Below are 14,852 nucleotides of genomic sequence, written 5' to 3'. Positions count from 1 at the left end.
GCTGTGTTCATTCAGCCCTGCACCTTGTTATCACGAAAACCAGCCTTCCTTCTATTAACTCCATTGACACCTGCCACTGCCTCAGGAAAGCAGCCAACATAATCAAAGACCTCTTCTTCCCACTGTTATCAGACTTATGAATGGATCTCTCATGAATAGAGTTGATCTTTCTCTGCACCTTCTCTGTAGCTGTAACACTTTATTCTGTGTTCTGTGTTATTACCCTGATGTACTTACGTAAGGTATGATATGTTTGGTTAGCGCACAAAACAATACTTTTCACTGTATCTTGGTGTGTGACAATAATAAATCAAATCAAATTATCTGATAAATTGCAGAATGGTGGTGAAAGGATGGCGACTTGGACAGCGATGACTGGTGGATGTCTTGGACATCTGTAAAACATTCAGTTCTAATATGGTGTGAGAACATTTTGGCTGTCCTTGAACATTGCTCATATCCCTGTGAAATTTATATTCTTGCTCCATAATCTCAAATGTAGATTTTTGTAATAAGTAATTACAGTTCGTTGCTTGGATTATTTGAGTTTTAAAGGAAACATAAATTTTAATTTCTCATTCTTGGTAATTCAGAAAAGTTGTGATTTTAATATTTAGAATTTTTAATACACAGTAATGAAAATAAACTATACGTTTTTCTATAATTATGTTCTTCATAGACTTTGCCTATAGAAGCCTTTGAAAATTTAGGATCAATTCCCGTAAATTGAGATATTTCGTTTGATCATGGGGTAGTTCATGTGTGCCTAAACTGCTTTCACATCATTTACAATGGTAATTAACTTTTCTTAATTGTGTTTAGATTTATAGAAGCACCACTGAATTTTGAATGGACTGTAGACATCCTGCTTTAAGCATTCACAGTGAAGATTAAGGATCAAAGGCAACTGCCATTTTTTGAAAAGTAGTGACTGCAAAAATGTGGCGTTCAATTACAAAATATTTGCTCAACAGCATAATATTTGGAAACAGAATGCAAAGCCTACCAGCTGGACAGAATGCTCTGTATCGTCTCAAACAAGAAGTTTCTCTTCAAGGTTACAGACACCACACACCCACAGCTTTTAAAATAAGTATTCCAATTTCAACTATCAAAAAAGTAGAGGCCGTTGATAAACAGCGATGCATCACTGTTCACTGGGATGATGGAAACCACAGCCAGTATCCTTATGTGTGGTTAAGGGATAACTGCCAATGTCCCCAGTGCTTCCTGCCTTCAGCTAAAGCAAGAAAGCTTCCCATAGAAGATTTGGATATGAACATTTCTGCAGATAAAGTCATTTCGACTGATGCAAAGGTACCTTGAACGATTCTCAATAGAGTGTTTGTAAACTACTATTTCCAGACTAAATTATCTATCTACGTATTAATCTGGAACCACTTATTGCGTCATAAAAGATCGACTTACTGTGATTAACTTTTTGTTACCATATTAATGTGCAACAAATTGTCATGAGATGTAGAATACTCTTCATCATTTTAACCTATTTAAGGGATAAAATTGAAATTTTTCTTTACAAATCCATAGTAACATAGAATGATATCACAATAGCATAAGTAATTGAGATAATCGGTGGCGCAGTGGTTAGCACTGCTGCCTCACAGCACTAGGGACCCAGGTTTGATTCCAGCCTCAGGTGACTTTCTGTGTGGAGTTTGCACATTCTCCCTGTGTCTGTGTGGGTTTCCTCCCATAGTCCAAAGATGTGTAGGTTAGGTTGATTGGCTGTGCTAAATTGCCTGTAGTGTTCAGGGAGGTGTAGGTTAGGTGGGTTATAGGGGGATGGGTCTGGGTGGGATGCTCTGAGGTTCAGTGTGGACTTGTTGGGCTGAAGGGCCTGTTTCCACACTGTAGGGATTCTATGATTCTATAATACACAACAGCCTGATTGTGTGTATTATTCTTTTTAGATTATATATGGGTGTGCCAGATCCAGTGGAAGTCATTTTCAAATTTGATGCATATTTTTCTGCTATTTCTAAAAAGCACTCTCTTTATCCTGGCAGAATTTGAAAAGTTGCAGGGTTCAGAAAAATAACTGAAACCTCCAATAATCTTTAATTATCTCATATGTACAGTGACTTCTGGGCAGTGATTCATATATCTTAACTCTTCTAAAACAATGTCATTTTGTTTAGAATAATAAAAGTTAGCTCATGTAAGTATTTGTAAACACAATGTCAATTCTATTTTCCTGAAATGTTCTCTCCAGGTCGAGGCAGGTGAGCACATTGAACGTTACACATAATTACAGGCAACAAAATAACGTCACCTGAAAGTGAAAGACAATAATAGCTAAGTTAGTTATCTTTTTCAAAGAACCATTATATGAAAATCTTTAAACTTCTCAAAAATAAAAGCAGAAAGATTTTAAAGCCACAAAATGTTACTTATTAAACAGTAATACTTGGCAAGAAGTGAGCCAGAATATAAAATCTGGCCTAGGGGTTGTGAAACCAGGGTCATTTGTGTCAATGTAATTGATGACTAGGATTTGAACTTTATTCTTGTTTATTGAGACTTGAAAGTCATGGCAATGATAACTACAAGGCCACTTAAATGTTTAATGGCCTGAGGAATAAATGGGCCTCTGCTTAATTTTGTAGAAACCAATTTGTGTAAATATGTAGTTCAAGTTTTTAAATGAGACTTTTTGAAGACAAAACTATTGGGTAGCTAATTATAGTCATTTATTTTCACCACTATTTGTCTGCTAATTTACAATATCAGTAGCACTATTACTTTTATTTTTGCTGCTTTATCATACTGCTTTATCCCTGTTTACTTCACATTTGCTCCTACAAAATGGAATGGAGTGAGCAGTAATTTTTGGTAGTCTTATAATTTCTTTTCTCTGCACTATATTTTTTGTAATCTTACAGCAGGAACAAGATCTTATCCTACCAACAAAGGTTGAAAGCAAAAATTTGAAAATAGTGAAAAAACGGAATTGCTTTGACATGGTTGAGCTTCATTAAAATTATGATTGAACCCTGAGATCAGTCAATCAATTTTCCTAAACTATACTCTAAACCGTGAGTTTAGTATTCCTCTGACGGCACTAATGTAAATATTACCCATGGCAGAAGTGTCCTTCCTTGGATGCAATGCGATGGCTGTGACTTGGAATTTTCATTTACAGGTAGGAGGGAGGTTATCTTTACAAAATATCAATATGTTTATGCTGAATGAATGTTACAGAAAACAGTAAGTTAAAAGATTACTTTCTCAATGACAATTTACATCTCTTTCTTCTCACATATTATTCAATATTAATATTGGGGTCTCTCAACAAAACATATTCTGAAAAATGCTGAAATGTTTCAAAAATCTTTTAGTTGGTATTTGTTAACCTGTTGCTTGCTGAATAACATTTATACAAGTGGATTTATTGCAATAAAGGTAGAAAATATTTTCTACCATGTCTTTGATGCCCCATTATCTTTTTCCACAAGTTCAACTAAAAACTATATCATACTTAACAGCAGATTTTTTACACATAAAATATTCAGCACCTGAAGACTTGCAGTGCACTCACAGGCACCATATAGATTACTTCCTTCCTATGAGGCTTGCTGTTGCTAGCAAATATAATTTGGTGAAGCCTATGTACCATTTAACATAACTTCTTTTCATCATAGAAAACATGACATCAACAGATAGTCAAGCGTGAAGAAGAATTATGAAGCCGGTATAAATATTCTTTTGCATTCCATCTGGGAACTATCTCCACTTTTTAAATGTCATTTATGCCAATAGCTCCCTGTGCCTTTCCTTCTTGTTTCTTCCCCCATCTTTCCCAATTCTTTCTCCTACCCTGACCTGTCCAGTCTTATTACCTGAGTGGGTACTTATCTAGCAATTCTCATTTTCAGTAATTCAGTCACAGACAGATTAAAAATTATAAAATAAAAATACTGGGAAGACTCATTTACTGTTGCAATAAATGTATCTATCCAAGCTTTGTAAAAAGGCAAAACCCTGTAAATTTTAGCTAATGGTGTAAAAAAAAGTTTACATAGCAATACAGATGCGAGATTTTAATTTCATTTATAGTCTTAATCAGAATTAACTCTTATTTCTTTAATGCTAACAGGTTTCTACCCTTGGCACTTTAGTTCGCCCTGTTAGACTAATTCTTTAGCTTCATCCTTTGCGCTAGAATTTACAATGAAGACCCTAGAAAAGTTAATACTATTTAATAGGTTTTATTGTAAATCACAGCCTTAGGAACTGTCAAAGTCCTAAGCACAACTCAGTAAGCCAAAAACACAGACCCTTACCAATCTGGAACACACATGTATGTCTTCACTGAAGCTAACTCTCTTCTCACTTGTTGGTAGGCTCCTGCACATGTGCTCATGAGAGCTCTTAAAAATCTTCTGCGTAAATTACTCACTCATTGGTACACATAACCATGCCAAATCCACCCATTACATGATTAACCAAAAAGGACAATTAAATATAAATTCATGTAAAGTTAAGCTAATGTGTAGATATGTATCTGATAAGTAAGTAGCTAATGGAGTACAACCATTCTTTGGTGTGGTCGTTGCCAGTTACCCGATTACACTGCAAATTCCATCTACTTTTGACTATAATTCATCTCTGAAAATGCATTGGCTCTTAAGTTGATTGTGAATTTCATATTTTTCTGTACCCACAGTCCTTCAGCAGAAACAATGGGTTAGCTTTCAGAAGGCCCCACCTTGACTCTGGGTCTGTCAATCCGGAACTGAATGTCTTTGCAGAAGGGACTTCTGTGGGTTAGCTTGTCATGTTCCTGCATGGCAAACATTTGACACTCAGTTAATGCCAACCATGCAGGAAGAGACACTTAACTGCACAATTAGTGTCTATGTTTGGCCTCAATTTGTGTCAGATGGCTTTCCTGGCACAGATTAACAGGGTGGTGGCAGGAAGGTGGTAGGGTCTCCATCTTTTCCTCCCCATATCCACCTCTGCCACCAAACTCCCTTGGGGTGGTCATTAAATTCCTCCTGCTAAGTTCATTAGAACATTAATTTGATATCATCTTTATTCTTTTCAATTTTGAAATGCTCATCTTCTAGTAGTACTTCTCATACATTACAATATTTCTTGAGTTAGCAGATCATGTAATCTGTTCCCAAATGTCTACCAAAAAAAAATATTGGCCAAACCATAGGTCGGCATTTGAAAGTAATTTAATCTGATTCATTCCTCTAATTTTATCCCTTTCCGAGATTGGCAGTTTGCTTCTATTCAAGTCCTTACACAAAGGTTCAATTATGATTGATTTTTTTTAATGGGGGAAAATCACATTATAAACTCAGATTTTACTTTGAACCGTTACAAGACCTTGATGCACCAATATAACAAGTTACATTTTTTAAAAATAAATATTTTGTGCTATTGGTATGGCTCTAAATACAATGACAGATGAAAGTGTGATTTCCTTTCAAATCTGTTTTTTTAATTATCACAATTTTCCTCCAGATTTCAGTTGTATGGCCTGACCAGCATGTCAGTGAATTTGATTCCAATTGGTTGAAAGCAAGAAGTTTTGCTCAAATAACAAGAAAAGAGAAACAAGAAGAGCTTTTCTTAACAGGTAAGACAATTATTGCTTCATTCTCTAAGCATTGCATTGAGGCAAGGAAATGATGCTCTGTGCTGTATCGGTTACAAACAATATTGTTATTTTAGGCTTAAAAGAGGAAAAGCAATCATAATTTAAATTCACCTCCATTCTCCCTTTGCCTGTGACACAGTCTCAACCTGTTATGTGAAACAGTGTAGCATTACTACGCTGTAATATTTTCATCAACCTATTTTTAGCATTACCTGAGCTTTCATTTAAAAAACATAGTAAGCAGTACCAAGCATTCCGTAAGTTTCTGCTGACTTACCACTATTACCTGAAGGAAATATCATAAAAGTGGAAGTGGGTAGAATTTGGCTGCGATTGTATTTTTGCTTGCTCAAAAAAAAATAATTTTGCTTCTTGCACAGCCTTTGCCAATTATTCGCTGTAGCTGCAAAGTCAGCTGCTCATCAAGTATTCAGTGTTTCAGTGATCAAAGAACACTCCAGGCCAGTAATCTGAGTATTGATTAGGTTCAGAAACTTGCTGGTTCTGTTTCAATTCCTCTGTGTCTGCTTTGGAAAGCGCACTACAGATTTTGTTTTAGACAAGGCTAAACAAAGAACTGTGGATGCTAGAAATCAGAAACAAAAATAGAAATTACTGTAAAACTCATCAGGTCTGGCAGCATCTGTGAAGAGAAAAGAGTTAACATTTTTGGTCCAGTGATTCTTCTTGAGAGTGAGTTCAAAAATATTTTGTTTTTAACAGAGCAGCCTCAGGATGACTTAATTGCAGTGATTAAAATTATCAGAGGCCCAGATCAAGTAAATAGGTTTGCCCTCTTTCCATTTTTAGAGGGGGTCAAGAATCAGGGGGCATTAATTTTTGTCTTCTTGAATGGCTGTAGTCCTTGGGTAGCTGCAACCACGGTGCTATTAGGAAGGGAGTTTCAGGATTTTGACTCAAGACAGTGAAGGAATGGTGATACAGTTCCAAGTGAGGATGGTCCATGGCTTGGAGGGTAATGTGGTGGTGGCTGTCACCTGTATTTGCTGCCATTCTCCTAAATGATAAAGTTTATGGATGTGGAAGGTGCTGTTGGAGAAGTCTGGGTGTGTTACTGCAGCGCATCTTGTAGATTGTAAACACCTCAGCCATTGTAAATGGTGGTGAAAAGAACAAATGCTGAATGTGGTTAATGGGATGCCAATCAAGCGTAAAACTTTACCCTGGATGTGTCAAGTTTCTTAAGTTCTTGAGTGTTGTTGGAATTGCACCCATCATAGAAAATGGAGAGTATTACATCATACCCCTGATTATGCTTTGTAGATAGTGGATATACATTGTCGGCCAGGAGGTGAGTTACACACTGCAGGTTTCCCAGCCTCTGACCTGTTCTTGTAGACACAGTATTTATATGAGTGGTTCAGTTCAGTTTCTCGTCAATGATAACCCCAGAATGTTGATAATAGGAAATTCAGGTCATCAAATGTAAAAGGGTGCTGGTTAGATTCTCACATGTTGGAGATAGTCATTACCTGGCATTTATGCGGTAGGATCGGTACTTGCCACCTCTCAAGCCAATCCTGGTTGTAGTCCAGGACTTACTGCATTTGGCCATGGACTGTTTCAGTATCTGAGGATTCTGAATGATGCTGAATGTTGTGCAATCATCGGCAGCCATCCCCACTTTTAACCTTATAAAGGAGGGAAATCATTGATGAAGCAGCTATGGTTGGCCTATGACCCTACTCTGAGGAACACAGCAGTGCTTCTTGGACTGAAACTATTGACCTCCACGATTCATAACCAACGTAGGTGTGTCTCTGTGCAGACAGTTTTCCCCGCATTCCCACTGACTGTATTTTTCTAGGGCTCCTTGATACCATAACTGCTGAAACCCCACATTGACGTTAAGTGTACTCAGATTTTCTTCACCTCTGGAGTTCACCTCTTGTGTCTAGATAAATACTGTAATAAGGTACGGAACTGAATGAACCTGGCAAGCCAAACAGAGAGAAGATTCTGAGTGGTCTGGAAGACTTAAAAGTAGACAAACCTCCAGGCTGGATACTAAGTGAGGTAAGGGAGGAAGTAAGTAGCAGGGGGCTGGCAATAATTTTCAAATTCCTGTCTGGTCACAGGAGAGGTGTCTGAGGACTGGAGGACAGCCAATTTGATACAGTTAATCAAGAAGGGAGGAAAGGATGTACCAGTAAGCTATTGGCCAGTCAGCCTAACCACAGTGATGGGGCAACTATTGGAATTTGAACTAACTGTTCTGCAACCATTTTTGCCATAATCTTTCCCATAGACAGTGCTTCAGGAAATCTTGTCAAAATATCCATAATTATTAAAAGATTCTGATTCAGTTTTAGTTTTAGGTTGGAGTCCTACGCTGCCCTGCTGCCGAAGCCCTGCTAAATGGTTCTTCAAAAGCTGCTATCAAAATCAAAGGCGCAGGTTTCATTGCTATTTGGAGTTTCTCCAAAATAGAGAGTACCTGATTTATGAAGGCCCAACTCATGACAGCTCGAACTTAAAAATTCGATCCCATACAGGGGTTTAATTTTAAAGACCTGGCATCTGGATATTTCTTGTACTTATGAACAGCTGCTCTACATCGATAGTAGGAACTGCAGATGCTGGAGAATCTGAGGTAACAAGGTGTAGAGCTGGATGAACACAGCAGGCCAAGCAGCATCAGAGGAGCAGGAAGGCTGATGTTTCGGGCCTAGGCCCTTCTTCAGAAAATTTTCTGAATTTCTATTTTCTGAAGAAGGGTCTAGGCCCGAAACGTCAGCCTTCCTGCTCCTCTGATGCTGCTTGGCCTGCTGCGTTCATCCAGCTCTACACCTTGTTATCTCTGCTGTACATCGAACTGTATTGTGTTCTGACTTGGGTACAAATGGACTTGCGAACAGACTTCAGAATGGAACCTGTTTACAATCCATGCGCTTTGGCAATGAGTTCTACAGATTAACCACCCTCTGGCTGAAGAAATTCCTCCTCATCTCGGTTCTAAAATACCATCCTATTGCTCTGAGGCTGTGCCTATTCTCTGTCAATGGAAACAGCTTCTCCACATCCATTGTATCCAGGCCTCTCAGTATTTTGCAGGGTTTCAATCCGATTCCCCCTCATCTTTCCAAACTCCATCGAATCGAGACCCAGCGCCCTCAACTGCTCCTCATATGACAAGCTCCTCATCCTTGGGATCATTCTTGTAAACCTCTTCTGGACCCCCTCCAATGCCAGCATGTCCTTCCTTAGCTACAGGGCCCAAATTCCTCACAATATTCCAAAAAACAGTCTGACCAGAGCCTTATTCAGCTTCAGCAGTACATCTCTGCTCTTGTATTCTAGCCCACTTGACAGAAATGCTAACATTGCATTTGGCTTTCTAACTGTCAACTGAGTTTGCATGTTAACCTGAAGAGAGTCCTGAACATGGACTCCTATTTCCCTTTGTACTTCAGATTTCTGAAGCCTGTCCCCATTTAGAAAATAGTCTACATCTTTATTCTTCCTATCAAAGTGCATAACATCACACTTTCCCACTTGGTATTCCATCTGCCACATCTTTGTCCATCCTCCTTGCCTATCCAAGTCCTTCTACCCCCTCCCTGCCTCCTCTCACTTGTCCTTCCATTCATCTTTGTTTTTTCCTTTATTCTTAACTTCTTTCTCTCCAATTCATTTTGTCTCGGTTCCTAATCTCTTTAGAGTTCAACATTTTATAATTGCACTTCTCTTTCCATTTTTCTTTTTTCCCTTAGGCTCTCTCTAATTCAGGTTTCCTTATTTCCAATTCACTTTTCCCTTATTTCCCCTCACTTTCTATTTTCATTTTCTTCTCTTTGTCTTGTCCAATTCAAGTCTTTTCATTTTTCTTTTTCTCTCAAAATAATTTCTTTCGATTTCTAGCTGAATCCTAGCTAATTCAAACAATGACGCATCAAGTTCAGGTTTCACTCCTTTTAGTTCTGAATGCTGGGTAATTACTTTGAGCATCTTATCTCTATGAAATCCTGACTTCATTTCTACCTCCTACTTGTGTATTAACTCTCTTGGTTGAGCCTTAGTCAAATGTTTCGTATAATCTACTGATATGTCTGTTACTTCCAGAAAAATCTTAGCAACATTCAAAACCATTTTGAAAGTCTATTTTGTACAATAAACTTCACCACAACATTCCTGTTTAATGGCTAGTACTTCCACTTCTACATTTCTTGAAAAGAAACAGATTTGTCTTAAATTCAATGAACTCAAATCCTGCAAGAGTACCCATTATGTTGTGACAATGATAGTAAGACTGGCCATGTCATACCCAGAAGGTAATCTCATGGGCCAGATTTTCTGGTGAGTGACAAACTCACACAGTTGCCACTCTGGCCCTTCTTCTTTTTACGGAAGAAGAGAGCTCCACATTTCTGAGAGGAGATTCTGCTCTGATTTTCCTCAGAAAATTGAAGGCATACTTTAATCCTGGGAGTTCTGTTGTAACGTGGAACTTTCAGAGGAAGGCACACCAGCTTAATTTGAAAATTAAAGGTCCAGACTGTGACTTTGACAGCTGAAGTCAAAGGACAATTGTAAGGTAAGTGTGATGTTAGGTTGTTGGGAGGTTGGTGTTGCCAGCTGAATGGGATAGTAAGGTGCCAGGTATGCCAAGTGAATGGTGTAGATGGTCGGGAGTATGGTGGTAGGTAAGTAGTGTGCTGTATGGGTAACGTGCCTATGGAGACTGCATAGGGTTTGGAGTTGGGTTTGGTCTGGCATAGTGTCGAGTTCAATAGTGGTGCTATTGGCGGCTAGGGAGGAGAATGGGTCCAGTGGCAGCATTTCAGAGGAGTTTGTGTCTGGTTCTGCAACGGTCTTGGAGTGTCCAGCAGGAGTCCTGGAGGATGGTTCCAGCAGAGGGGTTGTTCAGGTGCAGATCGGGGTGGGGATGTCAGTTATGGCTGTCTGGGTAATGGCAGGTCCTGGGCTTGGGGTTGAGGTGGCAGTGGGGTGGTTGTCGGGTATTTCATAGCCAGGGGCTGGGGGCGGTGTTAATCAGTCCTGAGCAGTGACGAAAGGGTGGATGTTCGGTCCCAGGACAGGGGTGTTGGATCCCTTGCGAGTGTCAGGTCAGAATCTTGGTGTGTAAGGGAGATGTGAATGAGATCATTGTGAGGTCAGTTTAATAGTTACTCAGAGCTAGACTATGTATTTAATAGTCTAATTTTTTCTGAGTAGTTATTTTATTTAAATTCATACCATTCAAAGTCTGTAATATTGATGGAGACTTTCAATGGACTCCAGGTGTAATGGAATTCAAGTGCAACATTCAATTTCCCAGGTAATTCCTTTGGAGTATGCTACAATGTGGATTCCGTACGGTGCCCATGCACAATTCAAAGCTACACTTATGTAACAACTGTCTGGCCAGTGAAAAATCTGCCTAGACATGTTTAATTTTTGCAGTTGGTTACCATGGTGCATAGTCACTCAAACATGTTCACGCAAGGCTGCAGATATTCAAACAACGGAATGTGAGTTTATTACACAATAGGAAAAAAAACAGTTGGAAAGATAATAACACAAACAGCGAAACAAAGGCTTGATCTGTCTTTCTCAGTCATGACATAGATTATAAGAGCATGGAGGTTATGTTTGAGCTGTATAAAACTTTGGTTAGGCCACAGCTGGAGTACTGCGTACAGTTCTGATCACTGCATTACAGTAAGGATATGATTGCACTGGAGGGACTGCAGAGGAGTTTCACCGGGATGTTGCTTGTGATGGAGCATTTTAGCCATGAAGACAGGCTGGATAAGCTTGTAGATAACACATTGTGGTGCTGGAGGAACACAGTAGGCCAGGCAGCATCAGAGGAGCAGGAAAGCTGATGTTTCAAGGGGTCCCGACCTGAAACATCAACTTTCCTGCTCCTCTGATGCTGCCTGACCTGTTGTGTTCCTCCAGCTCCATACTGCATTATCTCTGACTCCAGCATCAGTAGTTCTTACTATCTCTGGATAAGCTTGTGTTGTTTTCTTTAGAGCAGAAAAGAGGGACCTGATTGAAGTGTATAAGATTATGAAGGGAATGGAGAGGGTGGATAGAAAGCAGTTTTTCCTCTTACTTGAAGGGTAAGTAACAAGGGGACATAATTTTAAGGTGACTCTGATAAAACAGTGAAACTTGATCTGTCTTTCAAAAAAACCATGCTGACTCATCCTGATTGTGTCATGATTTTCTCAATGTGCTGCTGTTCTCTTCTGAATCAAGAACTCTAGCATTTTTTTGGTGACAGATGTTAGGCTAACCGGCCTATAAGTTTCCACTTCCTGTCTTTCTCCCTTCTTGAATCGAGATGATTTTTTTTACAGTTTCCTAACCTGCTAGGATCTTAGAGAATCTAGCAACTTTGGAAGACTACAACCAAGAAACTTGCTGTGGAACACACTGCTAAAAGCAGATGAAAGTTATTGGAAGCAAAGTCAGAAGAAATGTGATATACATCTAAATACTGAAGCTGAGAATGAAGAAATCTAAAATATCTAAAAAAATCACAGCTGGAATACTGTGAACAATTCTGGGCCTCTGATGTAAGGAAAGATAAACTGACATTGGAGGCAGTTCAGAGAAGGCTCTCTGGGCTGATTCCAGGTATGGAGGGACTGTCTTATGAGGAGAGGTTGTGTAAATTGAGTCTGTACTCATTGGAATTTACAAGAATGAAAGGCAATCTGATTGAAACATGCAAGATTCTTAGGGGACTTGACAGGGTAGATATAGAGATGTTGTTTCTCCTTGTGGTAGAGTCTATGACCAGAGGGCATTATCCAGAATTAGACAGTATCTAAGACAGAAATGTTAAGGAAATTCTTCTCCCAGATTGTGACAAAACTGTGAAATTCTTCACTGCAGAGGGTTGTCAAGGTTGGTTCATGAAGTATATTCAAGGCCTAGATGGACAGAATTTTAATCAGTGAGAAAATCAAGTGTTATTGGGAAAAGGCAAAAGAGTGGAGTCAAGGATTATCAGATCAGCCATGATTTTATACAATGACAAGCAGACTTGATGGGCTGAAGAGCCTACTTCTGCTGCAGTGTCTTATGGTTCTTAAATTGTTCCTTCTTGTTATGAGTGTAGTCTCTATTAAAAAGGGGGATTTTTATCTGATAGGACGACAAGCGCTGCTGCCTCACAGCGCTAGTGGCCCGGGTTCGATTCCCTCTTGGGCAACTGTCTGAGTGGAGTTTGCACATTCTCCCCGTGTCTGCGTGGGTCTCCTCCGGGTGCTCTGGTTTCCTCCCACAGTCCAAAGATGTGCAGGTTAGGTGGATTGGCCATGCTAAGTTGCCCATAGTGTTCAGGGATGTGTAGATTGGGTGGGTTTGGGGAATGGGTCTGGGTGGGATGCTCTGAGGGTCGGTGTGGACTTGTTGGGCTGAAGGGCCTGTTTCCACAGTGTAGAGCCTGTTTCCACACTGTAGGGATTCTATAAAAATAAAACAAACACCATCAGTACCTGCGACTCATCCGTCAATCAATCATCATTAAAACTTGTAGCAAGCAGCAGGCACCTAAGTCATGCATCCTGCTGATCCCACCATTACCATGCAAACCAAAGAACCATTCAATTTATGTGAAATCCTTTTAGGGTCAACAGTGCACATACTGGTCATAACTACTCTTCATGTTTATGGCAGCATGTGCAAACTCTGCAACAGATTTTTGTTTGTGCTACAGAGTCCTTAAAATTGAAAGAGAGATATGCAAATCCAGGCTGGAGGACTAGAGCAGATAGAAAATTAGTTTCCAGTCAACTCTAATCAATATTGTTCTGCTTGAAACCAGCAACTCTTTTACTTCATCCCTAAAGTGCATTGAAGAAAATCTCGCAAAAGCTGCCTGATTGTAATACACATATCTCTATTACAACTTCTTTACATTTGACCGTTTTAGTTACTTAGTCAAACATTCACAGAGCTATATTTAAATGAGGACATAAAAGATTGTCTTTTGAATGTAGCATAGAGGATTATGACCAGAAATCAGGGAAAATTAAAGGCAACTTACATTTGTATAGGGCCTTTAATATTACAAAATGACCCAAAGTGCTTCATAGGAACATTACAAATTAAAACTACACTGTGACATAGAACAGAAGACATCCAGCTTGATTAAAAAATAATGTTTTTCAGAGTGTCTTAAAGGGATATGAATTGGAGAGACAGAATTTCGGACCATAGGGCCTAGGTAATCAAAGGTATTGCTGTCAAGGATGGGATGATGAAAATCCCTCTAGGTCATTACAGGTGGGCAATAAATGCTGGCCTAACTAGTAACACCACATCCCGTGAACAAATAAAAAGAATCAGAAATCTCAAGATACCATAATTAAAGGAGCACAAATATTTTGACAAGAGTGTGGGCTCCAGGAGATTGCTAAAATAGGGAGTCATGACCAGTGTGTGCACTGTTGACTCTAAAACGATTTCACATAAATTCAAATACTTATTTGGTAGTACAGTATTTGAGTATTACTGATAAAAGACACAAATTGTCAAAGCTTTTCATCTTGTTCTCATTAAGACCATTTACAAGAATAAAAATAAAAGGGAAACCCAACATTTATATTGGATGAGATGAGAGTGTTGATCAGTGCACTCTAATTGGTTGACACATTACCATGAAGAATGCAGCTGTTCATGATGATTGATTGTTAATGTCCAGATTTGTTTAGGTTTCAAAATAGGCAAGATGACTTTGATTACTCAGGGTACTTTCCTGAGAAATAAACCATCGAATGGTAGTCATCTATTATATTGAGTTGAAACAGGTGTGATGCATGCATATGTTTTTTCTGTCTGCAAATAACAGAATCCTTGGTATCGATATAGATAGCTTTAGTATATGCAAATGACCCATCTGAATGACAATCCTAAATTGGTTGTCAGTGCATTTCTTTGCAGACAGGATTATGCAGCAAATGTTCAATTGCAGAATCATATCCAATGTTGGACAATGTGTTGTGTGTTTTGCAAGTGCAGTATGGTTTGGTACAGTCAATTTCTTGCTTGTTGCGAATAGTAAACTGTGAGTGTGTCCTTGGACACAGAGTGATTTTGCTGCAGCATGACAATGATTGTTGCTGGTGCAGCCGAGGTGCAGTATTGAAGTGCAGAAGCATATTGTAAGTGGATCAGAGATCATGAGGGTTCCTATAGGCTGGCATATGTTGGATTCCAATGTCCATGGACTTGG

The 14,852-nt window shown here is 39.1% G+C and overlaps 1 protein-coding gene across 1 annotated transcript; it reads left to right on the top strand.

Annotated features, from left to right (window-relative positions):
• The first annotated feature begins 336 nt into the window (after positions 1–336).
• On the top strand, positions 337–10,078 carry LOC109910869 (gamma-butyrobetaine dioxygenase-like). Its single transcript, XM_048592922.1, has 4 exons — positions 337–420; positions 823–1,317; positions 5,500–5,614; positions 10,056–10,078. The coding sequence occupies exons 2-4, from the start codon at positions 940–942 to the stop codon at positions 10,061–10,063; spliced, it is 501 nt and encodes a 166-aa protein (XP_048448879.1). The 5' UTR covers positions 337–420; positions 823–939; the 3' UTR covers positions 10,064–10,078.
• Positions 10,079–14,852: the final 4,774 nt, after the last annotated feature.

This window comes from Rhincodon typus, unplaced genomic scaffold (assembly GCF_021869965.1).
Source record: "Rhincodon typus isolate 14 unplaced genomic scaffold, sRhiTyp1.1 hic_rhity00002039, whole genome shotgun sequence".
Taxonomy (NCBI): Eukaryota; Metazoa; Chordata; class Chondrichthyes; order Orectolobiformes; family Rhincodontidae; genus Rhincodon; species Rhincodon typus.
The sequence above is the reverse complement of the archived record's forward strand: the minus strand, read 5'-3'. Positions and strand labels throughout refer to the sequence as shown.